Genomic DNA, 14,846 nt, shown 5'->3' with positions numbered 1-14,846 from the left:
GAGGAATCGAGACAAGACCTCACAATAGAAATAGGTAAATGTTTTTGGAAACTAAATTGAATTTTCATACTTCAGGAGACGAGACCGAAATTTCATTTTGTGAACAGCACTAGAAAAATTACGAAGTTTAGATCGTGACTGTGGGAACTCCCTCGTAACTTCAAATCGAGTTAGTTTGAGGTTAATCTTTGATGTGGGAGACCCGGGATCGACTCCTGGTGGGAGCTCATGTGGTTCGGATTCCACGTTAAGATGTATTTCCACATCTTAAATAGCCTCGACGCTGAAGAGGAGACTGAACTTCAAATCGACCCACCAACCAGTCAAATGACGTCGGAATCGCGAGCATCTTTACCTGTCATAATTAGAGTTATGGTGGTTCAATGATAGAGCGTTCACCTCTGGTTTCAAGGTCATAGGTTCAATTCCACGCTATGCCATACAAGTTTGTGTTGAACAGCATCGTGTCCTTTGGCTTCTAAGAGTTCTTTATTTCCTTCCATTTCATTATTCATCTTTCACTCATCGTCTGTTCCTTTAGCTTTCAGGACTTAATCGTGCGATGTTAAAATTCCTATTTCATTCTAAAGTTTTAGACGTCTTCAATTTCCAAAATCATTTTTCATTGTTTATACCTCAATTACTTGTGAATAGATTATCAGTATTTAGATATCTAAATTAATTGTAATAGGTAATGTTGCACTTGTAAACTACTATGCATGAATTATTTGTTTCTCTTGAAACCAAATTCAAGTACAGATTTTCTTTTCTGTCCGAAAGCACTAAGTTTAGTAGCGAAAAGAAGATTGCTTTACAGCAGACAGTGGATTTGCTTGGGAGAGTCGTTTGCTTACAAACCTCACGTGAAAGCAGCTCGTCTCTCAGAGAAGTTAACTCACGTGAACAAGGTTGGGAATATTTTCCCCTCTTGCCCGGCTGACTTATTTCTTCTGCGACTGTACATTGTGTGCAGGCAAATATTGGGTCTATACAGGACATTTTCGGTTCAACTCATTCACAGAAAATTTAGGACTTAAAAGGTTATTTTGACTGATTCTCACTTATGAATTTGACTTTAGTTGAGGCTTGTCAAACCAGAATGGTGAAAAGTTTTTACCAATGCATTAAAGATCACTTCATAACGTTTTTACTGGTATTTGCCTAATATACGTATCACTTTTCATTCCTCAGATAGTGTATTTCGCTTGCATCCTGACTTTGTTTTGCAATACGCCATATTAGAAATATGGCCGCCGCAGGCATACGGAATGGAAATCGATATTTCTAACTGTACCATTGTGTTTACGAAACATGTACCAATATGTGTCCAAATTACTAGAATTTTCAAAATATGGTCGTCGAACCTCCATTGTGCGATTTTAGGTGGAAGGACATCTTCTGTCAATATTACCCCAAAGGTAACGGCTGATAAAAACCCAATTCAAAGTAGCGATAGTTACGGACTTGCTGTACCAGCACGAAAATTCAACTTCCAAATAATTGCGTATTAAGTATTTTAAGGCAGAATGTAAAAATGGACGAAATAACAACTCGAACATCACCTACTTGAAAAATAAATAAATAAACACAAATAAAGAGAAGAATTGAGTTAAATGAATCAGCAATCGACAATACTTACCTGAATAAAACTGCTTTAGGTCAGTGAGTTCCTTAATAATTTTGTCGGACAACCTGTACGTAAGATCTGTGCCCACTGGAATTAAGTGAAATTTGTTCATCCGACACAAATATGCCTTAATGGCCCTTGGAGCAGTTATCAGATCTACCAAATATGAGTGAAAGCCATATGTCCTGAAATGCAAATACAATAAAGTACACTTCCAAAAAGCAAATATCAAAAGCAAAGGGAAATACACTCATCCGCGCAACACACAAAATTTTTGGGCTCAACTTCTGAACAAACAAAAAACAAAAATGCAGTATTATGAATTTAAAGCAAATACTATAGTAGTATTGGCCTGACTTCAGGACACTTTGGACTTTGACCCCGACCTTTGTGACGTCATAGGTCAAAGGTCAATGACCTTAGCCCAGGGTCAATGACCTAGGGGTACTTAGGACCACCCCCTTTAAATTTTGGCAGGGGTACCTTGGCCCACCCCCTAAATTTTGGCAGGGGTACATAGGACTACCCCCCTTAAATTTTGGAAATTGTCAAATCTAAAAATTGGGTGTGGTAGCCTAGGACCACAGTATGTACCTCTATCAGTATTGGGGGTCTATGTCGTTCCCTTTTATGGGTAAAAAATTGCCAAAAATTCAAATTTCGGAGGTTTTTGACCTAATTTATCCCCTTTGATGAGGTGTTATTACCCTATATGGTTACATGGGCGTATACAGGGGTTCATTCCCTTTCATAAGACATGGGTATATTGATGCACCCCTTGAAAAATTTGGGAGGGGTACCTTGGCCCACCACCTACATTTTGGAAATTGCCCAATTTAAACATTGGGTATTGTAGTACAGGACCCTAATATGTATCATGATAAATTTGGGTGGTCCACCTAATCCCCTTTTAGGGGTACAAAATTGCCAAAAATATAAACGTAAGCAATACGTTATACCACGTGTTTGGTTTTCGGCCTAATTTATCTCCTTGGATGAGGTCCTATTACCTTATATAGTTATATGGGCGTATACAGGGGTCCATTCCCTTTCATAAGACATAGGTATATTAATGCACCCCTTGAAAAATTTGGGAGGGGTACCTTGGCCCACCCCTTAAATTTTGGAAATTGCCAAATCTAAAAATTGGGTGTGGTAGCCTAGAACCATAGTATGTACCTCTATCAGTATTGGGGGTCTATGTCATTCCCTTTCATGTGTAAAAAATTGCCAAAAATTCAAATTTCGGGGGTTTTTGACCTAATTTATCCCCTTTGATGAGGTCTTATTACCCTATATGGTTATATGGGCGTATACAGGGGTGCATTAGCTTTCATAACATATGGGTATATTAATGCACCTTTTGAAAAATTTGGGTGGGGTACCTTGGCCCACCCCTTAAATTTTGGAAATTGACCAATTTAAACATTGGGTATTATAGTACAGGACCCTAATATGTATCATGATAAATTTGGGTGGTCCACCTTGTTCCCTTCTAGGGGTACACAATTGCCAAAAATATAAACGTAAGCAATACGTTGTACCACGTGTTTGGTCTTTTGGCCCAATTTATCCTCTTGGATGAGGTCCTATTAACTTATATGGTTATATGGGCGTATACAGGGTTCCAGTACTGGACCCTAACATGTATTATGATAAATTTGGGTGGTCCACCTCGTTCCCTTTTAGGGTACAAAATTGCCAAAATATAAACGTAAGCAATACGTTGTACCACGTGTTTGGTTTTGACCTAAGTTATCCCCTTGGATGAGGTCCTATTACCTTATATGGTTATATGGTTATGTATAGGGGTTTATTCCCTATCATAAGACATAGGTACATTTGTGCACTCCTTTTAAAATTTGTGAGGGGTACCTTGGCCCACCCCTTAAATTTTAGAAATTGCTCATTTTATATATTTGGTATTATAGTACTGGACCCTAACATGTATTATGATAAATTTGGGTGGTTCACCTCGTTCCTTTTAGGGCTACGAAATTGCCAAATTTTAGTACAACCACGTGTTTGTTTTTGGCTCAATTTATCCCATTGGATGAGGTCCTATTACCTTATATGATTATATGGTTATGTATATTGGTCCATTCCCTATTATAAGACATGGGTATATTGATGCACCCTTTAAAAATTTGGGAGGGGTACCTTGGCCCACCTCTTTATTTTGGAAATTGCCCAATTTAAACATTTGGTATAATAGTATAAGACCCTAATATATATATATTACTATAAATTTGGGTGGTCCACCTTGTTCCCTTTCATGAGTAAAAAAAAAAAATGCCAAAATATAAAGATAAGCAATATGTTGTATCACGTGTTTGGTTTTTGGCCCAATTTATCCCGTTTGATGCGGTCTTATTACCGTATATGTTTATATGGTCATGTATATAGGTTCATTTCATATCATAAGACATGAGTACATTGATGCACCCTTTAAAAATTTGGGAGGGGTATCTTGACTCATCCACTCAGTTTTAGAAATTGTTTAATATAAGCATTTGGTATCTTCGTACAGGTCTTCAATATGTACCACTATAAATTTGGATGGTCCACATCGTTCCCTTTCATGGATAAAGAACTACCAAAAATCAAATTTCGGAGGTTATTGACTCCTATTTAATACGTTATATGGTTTATTATCTCTATATGTTTATGTTCTCTTTTAAATTTGGGAATTATAAAATAACATAATTTGGTAAACGTTTTCTAGGACCCATTGGTGTTCCTCTTATGGCCAAATATTCAAAATTTAAAGGTTATTAACCGGCTTTATTATTAAATGAGTACAGGATTTATTACTTTTTCAGAAGACACAGGTGTATTTGTGTACCAATCTTAAATTTTGGGAGGGGTACATTTCTTATTGTCATATCAATAATTGGTAATTGTTTTTTGGGTAAATCATTGTGAAATATTAGTATGATCACGTGATCAGTTATTGACCTATGATGGGATTAGGAGTCCAGGACATTGGTACATTTAAACTTTGTAGGATAATTTGAGAATGCGTCATTGGTATTGATTATTACAGCCAAATATAAACATAAGCAATACGATGTACCACGTGATTGACCTTGACGAGGTAGTGTACAGGGATACATAGCTAACCTTATTGAATCTTATGACTCATAGTCTTAAGGGAATACATGCTACAACACTGGCAAAGTTATTGTTGATGCAATTTGATTGGTTGATCACTATCTTTCGTGCAATCTGATTGGCTGATCACTATCTTTCGTGCAATCTGATTGGTTGCTGATTTTCAAATCTTTGCTGCATTCAGTTTTATTTTAACATTTAAAAAGTTTGAAACTTTGGTTTGACATTTTTTCGTTTGAAATTTTTCGTTTAAAAATTTTTGTTTCGAAATTTTTTGTTTCAAAATTTTGTTTGAATTTTTTTCGTTTGAAATTTTTTGTTTGTAAATTTTTGTTTCAATTTTTTTGTTTAAAATTTTTTCGTTTGAAATTTTTTGTTTAAAATTTTTTGTTCGAAATTTTTGTTTTGAAATATTTTTGTTTCCAAATTTTTTTTTGTTTCGAAAGTTTTGTTTGAAATTTTTTGTTTCAAAGTTTGGTTTGACATTTTTTTAAAAGTTTGTGCACTCATTAGTAAAGAACCGGAACTGTTAGAACTAAAACCTCTGGCAACATTGTGGTGCAATAGTACACGTCAGAACATAGGGTTGTACTTGAAATGAAAAAACACAATTCATTCAAATGGATCATTTTATTACACTCCACATACATCCATACCAGATAGTGGTTCTGGATATTGTCGATACAATGTATTTTGAACTTCTTGCACTAGTTTGTCTTTAGCATATAATTTTAATTCCAATTGAAGTCTTTTAAGGTCTATTGCAATATCAATTGGTGGAAACTCAATGTCCATTTGATCACAAATAAACTGTTTATCAATACAGGTATGCACCCACGAACGATGTTGACAACCATCACAATATCTAGATACATGTTGTACAATATGCATAACACATTTTTCAAAATAGTACTTTTTCAGGAATATACTTGTTTTGTTGCACACTTCCACTGCATGTTTCACACACTGAAATACGCTGATGAATTTGTTCCATTCCGTTTGTGTTAGATACACCATGTTGCGAGGGACATGGAATGTACTCTTTTTACGTAACAGCACCATCTTCTCTTCGAGGACTGTACGCATCACCACTTCATGATTTGAGCCTAATGATTTGACTATGGTCACATTTAGCTCATCATGAAAATAATCATTCATTTGGTCGATTCGTGAACATAATATTTGCCATTCTTCACAGGTCAGTTGTACACCAAATTGTTCTGCTTTGCCCAATCGAATTACTGGTTCAAATGTTCTAGCACTGATACCAATCATCACATGTTTTGTTTGAAATATATTTATTGGATAATAGCTTGCGAAGATGAACTCTTTATCGTTAGAAGTACACATCTTTCCTCCTGAAAAGCACTTGCTCAAATGATTTCGTGGGATGACAGTGTATTGGTTAATTTATAGAACTACGGCTGACGTCATAGGAAAGGAATGTGCTGACGTTTGAATTCATGATTTCATCACAGTTGCTGACGTCATGCTGACCAACCAAATTCATACAACTATGTCTGATGTGCTGACGTTTGAATTCATGATTTTATCACAATTGCTGACGAATCCGGCTATGTACTAAATTCAAATTGATGACTTCGACCCAAGAATCCTTTGTGACATAAAGATACAGATCCAGTATTTAAGAAACGCAGCAGTTCTTCTTGTTTTGATGCTTCCATGGGTAAATATCTTGCTGGTAAAATTATATTCTTATCATTTTCAAGCTTCACTACGATTCTTAATCCAAACTTTGTAGGTATCATTTGGCTAGCTAAGATTCTATGAGGTACATTCTGTTGTAAATCAGTAATCTTGGTAAATGATTTCATCACATCACGTGTGTTTAGAAACTGTAGACAAGTAGCCATGATGACGTTATCATGAATACTAACTCGAACGATACTTATATATGATGCAAAACTGATGACGTTCCATTATCGTGTTCTGACGTGTACTATTGCACCACAATGTTGCCAGAGGTTTTAGTTCTAACAGTTCCGGTTCTTTACTAATGAGTGCACAAACTTTTAAAAAATGTCAAACCAAACTTTGAAACAAAAAATTTCAAACAAAACTTTCGAAACAAAAAAAATTTGGAAACAAAAAATTTCAAAACAAAAATTTCGAACAAAAAATTTTAAACAAAAAATTTCAAACGAAAAATTTTAAACAAAAAAATTGAAACAAAAATTTACAAACAAAAAATTTCAAACGAAAAAAAATTCAAACAAAATTTTGAAACAAAAAAATTCAAACAAAATTTTGAAACAAAAAATTTCGAAACAAAAATTTTTAAACGAAAAATTTCAAACGAAAAAATGTCAAACCAAAGTTTCAAACAAAAAATTTCGAAACAAAAAAATTTCAAACAAAAAAATTTTCAAACAAAAATTTCAAAAACATTTTTAAGTGTTAAACAAAACTTAAAACTGAATACAGCAAAGATTTGAAAATCAGCAACCAATCAGATTGCACGAAAGATAGTGATCAGCCAATCAGATTGCACGAAAGATAGTGATCAACCAATCAAATTGCATCAACAATAACTTTGCCAGTGTTGTAGCATGTATTCCCTTAAGACTATGAGTCATAAGATTCAATAAGGTTAGCTATGTATCCCTGTACACTACCTCGTCAAGGTCAATCACGTGGTACATCGTATTGCTTACGTTTATATTTGGCTGTAATAATCAATACCAATGACGCATTCTCAAATTATCCTACAAAGTTTAAATGTACCAATGTCCTGGACTCCTAATCCCATCATAGGTCAATAACTGATCACGTGATCATACTAATATTTCACAATGATTTACCCAAAAAACAATTACCAATTATTGATATGACAATAAGAAATGTACCCCTCCCAAAATTTAAGATTGGTACACAAATACACCTGTGTCTTCTGAAAAAGTAATAAATCCTGTACTCATTTAATAATAAAGCCGGTTAATAACCTTTAAATTTTGAATATTTGGCCATAAGAGGAACACCAATGGGTCCTAGAAAACGTTTACCAAATTATGTTATTTTATAATTCCCAAATTTAAAAGAGAACATAAACATATAGAGATAATAAACCATATAACGTATTAAATAGGAGTCAATAACCTCCGAAATTTGATTTTTGGTAGTTCTTTATCCATGAAAGGGAACGATGTGGACCATCCAAATTTATAGTGGTACATATTGAAGACCTGTACGAAGATACCAAATGCTTATATTAAACAATTTCTAAAACTGAGTGGATGAGTCAAGATACCCCTCCCAAATTTTTAAAGGGTGCATCAATGTACTCATGTCTTATGATATGAAATGAACCTATATACATGACCATATAAACATATACGGTAATAAGACCGCATCAAACGGGATAAATTGGGCCAAAAACCAAACACGTGATACAACATATTGCTTATCTTTATATTTTGGCATTTTTTTTTTTACTCATGAAAGGGAACAAGGTGGACCACCCAAATTTATAGTAATATATATATATTAGGGTCTTATACTATTATACCAAATGTTTAAATTGGGCAATTTCCAAAATAAAGAGGTGGGCCAAGGTACCCCTCCCAAATTTTTAAAGGGTGCATCAATATACCCATGTCTTATAATAGGGAATGGACCAATATACATAACCATATAATCATATAAGGTAATAGGACCTCATCCAATGGGATAAATTGAGCCAAAAACAAACACGTGGTTGTACTAAAATTTGGCAATTTCGTAGCCCTAAAAGGAACGAGGTGAACCACCCAAATTTATCATAATACATGTTAGGGTCCAGTACTATAATACCAAATATATAAAATGAGCAATTTCTAAAATTTAAGGGGTGGGCCAAGGTACCCCTCACAAATTTTAAAAGGAGTGCACAAATGTACCTATGTCTTATGATAGGCAATAAACCCCTATACATAACCATATAACCATATAAGGTAATAGGACCTCATCCAAGGGGATAACTTACGTCAAAACCAAACACGTGGTACAACGTATTGCTTACGTTTATATTTTGGCAATTTTGTACCCTAAAAGGGAACGAGGTGGACCACCCAAATTTATCATAATACATGTTAGGGTCCAGTACTATAATACTAAATATATAAAATGAGCAATTTCTAAAATTTAAGGGGTGGGCCAAGGTACCCCTCACAAATTTTTAAAGGAGTGCACAAATGTACCTATGTCTTATGATAGGGAATAAACCCCTATACATAACCATATAACCATATAAGGTAATAGGACCTCATCCAAGGGGATAACTTAGGTCAAAACCAAACACGTGGTACAACGTATTGCTTACGTTTATATTTTGGCAATTTTGTACCCTAAAAGGGAACGAGGTGGACCACCCAAATTTATCATAATACATGTTAGGGTCCAGTACTATAATACCAAATATATAAAATGAGCAATTTCTAAAATTTAAGGGGTGGGCCAAAGTACCCCCTCCCAAATTTTTAAAGGAGTGCACAAATGTACCTATGTCTTATGATAGGGAATAGACCCCTATACATAACCATATAAAGATATAAGGTAATAGAACCTCATCCAAGAGGATAAATTGGGCCAAAAGACCAAACACGTGGTACAACGTATTGCTTACGTTTATATTTTGACAATTTTGTACCCCTAAAAGGGAACGAGGTGGACCACCCAAATTTATCATAATACATGTTAAGGTCCGGTACTATAATACCAAATGTTTTAAATTGGGCAATTTCCAAAATTTAAGGGGTGGGCCAAAGTACCCCTCCCAAATTTTTAAAGGAGTGCACAAATATACCCATATCTTATGAAAGGTAATGGACCCCTATACATGACCATATAACTATATAGAATAATAACACCTCATCAAAGGGGATAAAATCGACCAAAAACCAAACACGTGGTATAACGTATTGCTTACGTTTATATTTTGGCAATTTTGTACCCCTAGAAGGAAACGAGGTGGACCACCCAAATTTATCATGATACATATTAGGGTCCTGTACTATAATACCCAATGTTTAAATTGGGCAATTTCCAAAATTTAAGGGGTGGGCTAAGGTACCCCTCCCAAATTTTTCAAGGGGTGCATTAATATACCCATATGTTATGAAAGCTAATGGACCCCTGTATACGCCCATATAACCATATAGGGTAATAACACCTCATCAAAGGGGATAAATTAGGTCAAAAACCTCCGAAAATTCAATTTTTGGCAATTTTTTACCCATAAAAGGGAACGACATAGACCCCCCAATACTGATAGAGGTACATACTGTGGTCCTAGGCTACCACACCCAATTTTTAGATTTGGCAATTTCCAAAAATTAAGGGGGGTGATCCTATGTACCCCTGCCAAAATTTAGGGGGTGGGCCAAGGTACCCCTGCCAAAATTTAAAGGGGGTGGTCCTAAGTACCCCTAGGTCATTGACCCTGGGCTAAGGTCATTGACCTTTGACCTATGATGTCACAAAGGTCGGGGTCAAAGTCCAAAGTGTCCTGAAGTCAGGCCAATACTACTACTATAAATATACATCACGTGACCTACGTACAAAGCTGAAAGAGAATAACTTATTTATTTTGTAACCATACTATTACTACCAACGCTTCTAACCAGAGACGTGGTTTCGATTTCCGACTGGGGCTCATGTGATTAACACCCCACGTCTTGTATAGCCCCGGTATACAAAGTTCACGCTGAACTTCAAATCTATGAAAAGTCTTTCAGTTTAACGCATCAAGATTATGACTTTTACGCTAAAGAAGACGATGAATACGGCAAGTGAATGATGATAGAAGAATTGGTGGAATAAGAATGAGGGGGCAAATGAGACTACTCGGAGAAAACCTACGGACACGATTCGTGCACCACAAATTTACTTCATCGGGGACTGAACCAGAGGTAAGTCCTTTACCATTGGGCCACCGTCTACCTCAAATCAGTGAACAAATTAAACATAAAGACATAAAGTAAGAAGTAACGAAATTATGCGAAATTTAGGTGCCTCATATTGGTCAAAAATATACTGCAGTATAACGTACAGTGTAACCAATTTCCAGAACAAATAATCATTTTTCATTCGATCCGAAATTCATGGTTGTTTATGAAAGTTCGAACAGTCGCAACCTAAAGTAAAGGTCCCACATAGCGAAAATGAAATATATATATATATTGTAAAACTTTGTGTAATTTCGTCTCATATAAGGAAGAGGTAGAGCTGTTAATAAAAAGAGTGTCCGGAATCGACTCCCACTACCAGTTTTTATTATAAAATTCACTATAAGAGTATTTGTACAAAATACTACACAATCTGTTCTCTATTTCAAAAGGGTAAGTAAAAGGTAGTCTTTGACCGTACGGTCGCAGACAGGATCTCCAACAGAGCCCCGAAGCAGGCAAAGTCAGGAGAAAGGATAGGCGTAGTCCCGTAGCAGACTATAGGCCCTGGGATAGGTTACTCCTGAAGTCCCGAAGCAGACAGTAGGAGGGTCACCGGAAAACAGGTACTGAGCTGGATTCTTCTGTCCAATTTATAGCGTCCCTTGGGTGGCGGTGGCGCTTCTGCTTCGATTTCGTCTTCTGCTCCTTGGGAGGGACTAAACGTCGTCTGCAGGTGATAGCATGTCCCCCTGGTGGAAGTTCCTCTTGATGAAGCACGTGGTTGTATTTATAAACACTTGATGCGCGTATTTGTTTGTAAACAACTTCACATGGGATATTACACCCCCTGGCTTGTTTAAAAAATAATCCGAAAGGTTATTTTTGTTTATGTGATAGTTGGCAACACTGATGATCAAACACAAAAAAATCACTAAGCACTAAACACTTGTGGCACTGAAATAAATGAAAATCACTTTTCGGAGCAGTAATATGGTAGGGGAATCACTTTTCGGAGCACTAAACAGGAGGTCCCTATATACAGGCAGGATCCGTACATGGTACATGATACTTCATTTCCCTCGAGATTTGGGCTGTTTTTGGCTTGGCGTTAATAAATATAAATTAATTCACTTATAGTAAGTGGGGTTGCAGTCTGTGTTAGCTGTTGCTCTTTAGTTGTATTATCGGTATTAAATGTTTCCAAAGGAATAAGAGATGAAATTTCTATGCGGGTCGTTCTAGATTTGTTTGGTAACAAGCGAAGACGACAATATAATATGTATAAAATAATAAGACTTAGGAATACTAAAAAAGTTGCAATTAAGACGGGTATATAAAGATGCTCCATACTGGAAGGAGAGAGAGAAAAAAATATTACGATTGATAACACTGTTCAACAACGAAAATGTAAATTAAGCAAAATCAGCTAATTTTTATTGATTTTGTGGTGCTGATCACGAATTTGAAAGTTATTTTCGAATATTAGCTCTAGTTTTCGTTTTACAGGCATGTCTAATAATAACGCTTTAAAAATAAATATATTCGCTTCGTTTGGGGTAAAATGTTACACTGATCCGGGAACACTGGAGAAACTATATGAACGCTTGGTTTCGTTGTGTTCCTTATCTCAGTAGTGTTCTGCTATTGTTAGAAAAGACAGGTTTAGTGAAGTTATCAGCGTTTTGGGTGTGACGTTTGTGTAGTGCAGGACATAAAAATACAACTACAAGTACGCAAAAATACTGGTATTTCGAATGTATATTTTAAATAGTTGTCGGAACTATTTCAAGTGACATTTTGAGGATTTCAATAAACAAAAATGCCGCGAAATTGTGTAAACAGTGCGGAAAGCTTCTGCTACGTGTGTGGCGAAGTGACATTTTCCTCACAAAAGCAGACTATAACACCACTAATAAAAGCCTATCAATATTACTTTGGTTGTAAAATTGGAGACCAAGATAAATCTTGGGCACCCCACATTGTGTGTAACACTTGTGCCAGCAATCTAAGAAATTGGATTAATGGGAAGGGGCGCTCAATGCCTTGTCCAGTGCCCATAATTTGGAGGGAGCCAAGCGACCACATCAAAGATTGTTATTTTTGTATGGTTCCTTCCGTCAAGAAGGGAATTTCCACGAAGAAGAAGCGGGCCTTGATCTATCCTAACGTTCCTTCTGCAATGCGCCCTGTTCCACATGGAGAAGGACTACTTGTTCCTGACCCATCTAAAGAATACAATATTTTTTCTGATGATGATCAAGTAGTTGAAGCTCCTGAATCAAGTACTTCGAAGGACCCTACGTTTGTTGTAGAAGAACCTCATTGTCAACCACATAGACTTACTCAAGAGGAACTAAGTGATCTAATCAGAGACTTGGACCTCTCGAAAAGCAAAGCCGAAATTTTAGTGTCACGCTTAAAGCAATGGAATTTATTGCAGGAAAAAGTAAATATTTCAGTGTATCGGAATAGGGAGAAGATGTTCACTTCATTTTTTACTATGGAAGACACACTTGTGGCATGTACAGATGTAAATGGTCTCATGAGGGCACTTAAAATTAATTACGAACCTACGGAGTGGAGGCTCTTTATAGATTCGTCCAAGGTGAGGTTAAAGGCAGTGCTTTTACATATTGGAAATGAACTTCCTCCAATTCCTGTAGCTTACGCAGTTCATATGAAGGAATCTTTTGAAAACTTGAAACGTTTACTTCAAGCCATTAAATATTACGATTTTCAGTAGCTCATTAGTGGTGACCTTAAAATAATAGCACTGTTGCTAGGTATGCAGTTAGGGTATACAAAGTATTGTTGCTTTATATGTGAATGGGACAGCAGAGATCGTGGATCTCATTACCGCAAAAGTGATTGGAGTACAAGAGAAACTCTTCAGTCGGGAGTGAAAAATGTGCAGCATGAACCTGTAACGTAATCGACACATAAATGGATAAAATTGTATTTAATAATAAAAAAGGTGTATAAGATTTGGTTATAGAATGAGGACGCTTACTCCTACTTGTAATGCGACCGCCTCTAGTGGCGATTCTCAGAACTAAGAAACCTTCTTGCTTGATGCGGAAGGAACGTCAGCCATTACGGATTGTGAATCGACGCATAGAAGAGTGGTGGGCTTTACTCTCCAAAAAGAAATGCGAATTTAGTTACCTTTTCGGCTGTAAATTACCTTAAAATGATATAAATCGTTGAAATCAGGTTTGGTTTAAAATGTAGAATTGATTTTTAGGCTATTTGAAAAAGGAGAGAAAAGAAATCTCGTGAGATTTTCCATTTCGTATTTGTGCCATGATATATATTTAAAATTACGTATCTTGGTCCTCTATTCTATAACTCGTATTTACTAATGTTTAAAAATACTTATTATTATATGTTTTGTGTTTATATACATTTCTTTTGTGCTAGTAACACAATGAAGTGATTTTTGGAAACTAAAAATTCTCTTGTAATACGAGTTCAAACATGTGCTAATGGGCCATCAGCTCACTTAATTTATAATGGCTGTCAATTGGACTGATGAAAGGAACATTAGAAATTGGATTAAAACTGAATTACAGCCAAAGGAAAATACTTCATGAATAGTACATACTTAACTTGTTCTTGTTTCATATATATTTTATTACTAGTTATAATAAAACGAGGACTGAACTTATATAGTATTAATTTACAGCTATTTCCATGCGTTCCGTCATTCCGCCACCACTTTGGTTTATATGAGCATTTTTTTCTTTCTTTTTCGAAGTATAAACCTCTAAAACTGCTACATAAAAATTATATATAAGTTCACATTCCGTAATTCGCCTAGTGTTGGCTTTGGTGCAAAATAGCTACACGTTAGGCGTGCATGGAAATAGAGAAGAATTGGATAATTATATCAAAAAATAAACTATATACGAGAGTAAAGCAACATGGCACAGTGTAATAATTTACTTATAGATTTTTCTGATGATAATGAGAATATGTTTGAATCTGAAAGTACGGTAGAAGAATCTGAATTGAGTACAGGTAAAGATGAAGGCCGCCGTAGAGTAGAAACAATGAAAAGTAGTTGTAATATAGGAATCCAAACTGGATTGCCAGTTTCGGAACATTGCCGGTAAGGGATGCATGTAAACCATTAAATTTCTTGAATCAATGTGAGAGTAATCGTTCAGAAGGGAATTCTCTATTTTGTAACTAAAGGCAAATTAGTGGGTGCGATTCTG

The 14,846-nt window shown here is 35.7% G+C and overlaps 1 protein-coding gene across 7 annotated transcripts in view; it reads right to left on the bottom strand.

Moving 5' to 3' along the window:
* Nucleotides 1–14,846, bottom strand: part of LOC145678409 (structural maintenance of chromosomes protein 5-like) — a 1,106,524-nt gene that overhangs the window by 406,467 nt on the left and 685,211 nt on the right. For all 7 annotated transcript variants that reach the window (XM_081748525.1, XM_081748529.1, XM_081748531.1 and 4 more), the window contains exon 13: nucleotides 1,640–1,812. In XM_081748525.1, the coding sequence (XP_081604651.1) occupies nucleotides 1,640–1,812 (173 nt within the window). The remainder of the gene's footprint in view (nucleotides 1–1,639; nucleotides 1,813–14,846) is intronic.

Source organism: Thermobia domestica, chromosome 2, assembly GCF_964235325.1.
Source record: "Thermobia domestica chromosome 2, izTheDome1.hap1.1, whole genome shotgun sequence".
NCBI classification, from domain to species: domain Eukaryota; kingdom Metazoa; phylum Arthropoda; class Insecta; order Zygentoma; family Lepismatidae; genus Thermobia; species Thermobia domestica.
This window is presented reverse-complemented; position numbering and strand designations above follow the sequence as displayed.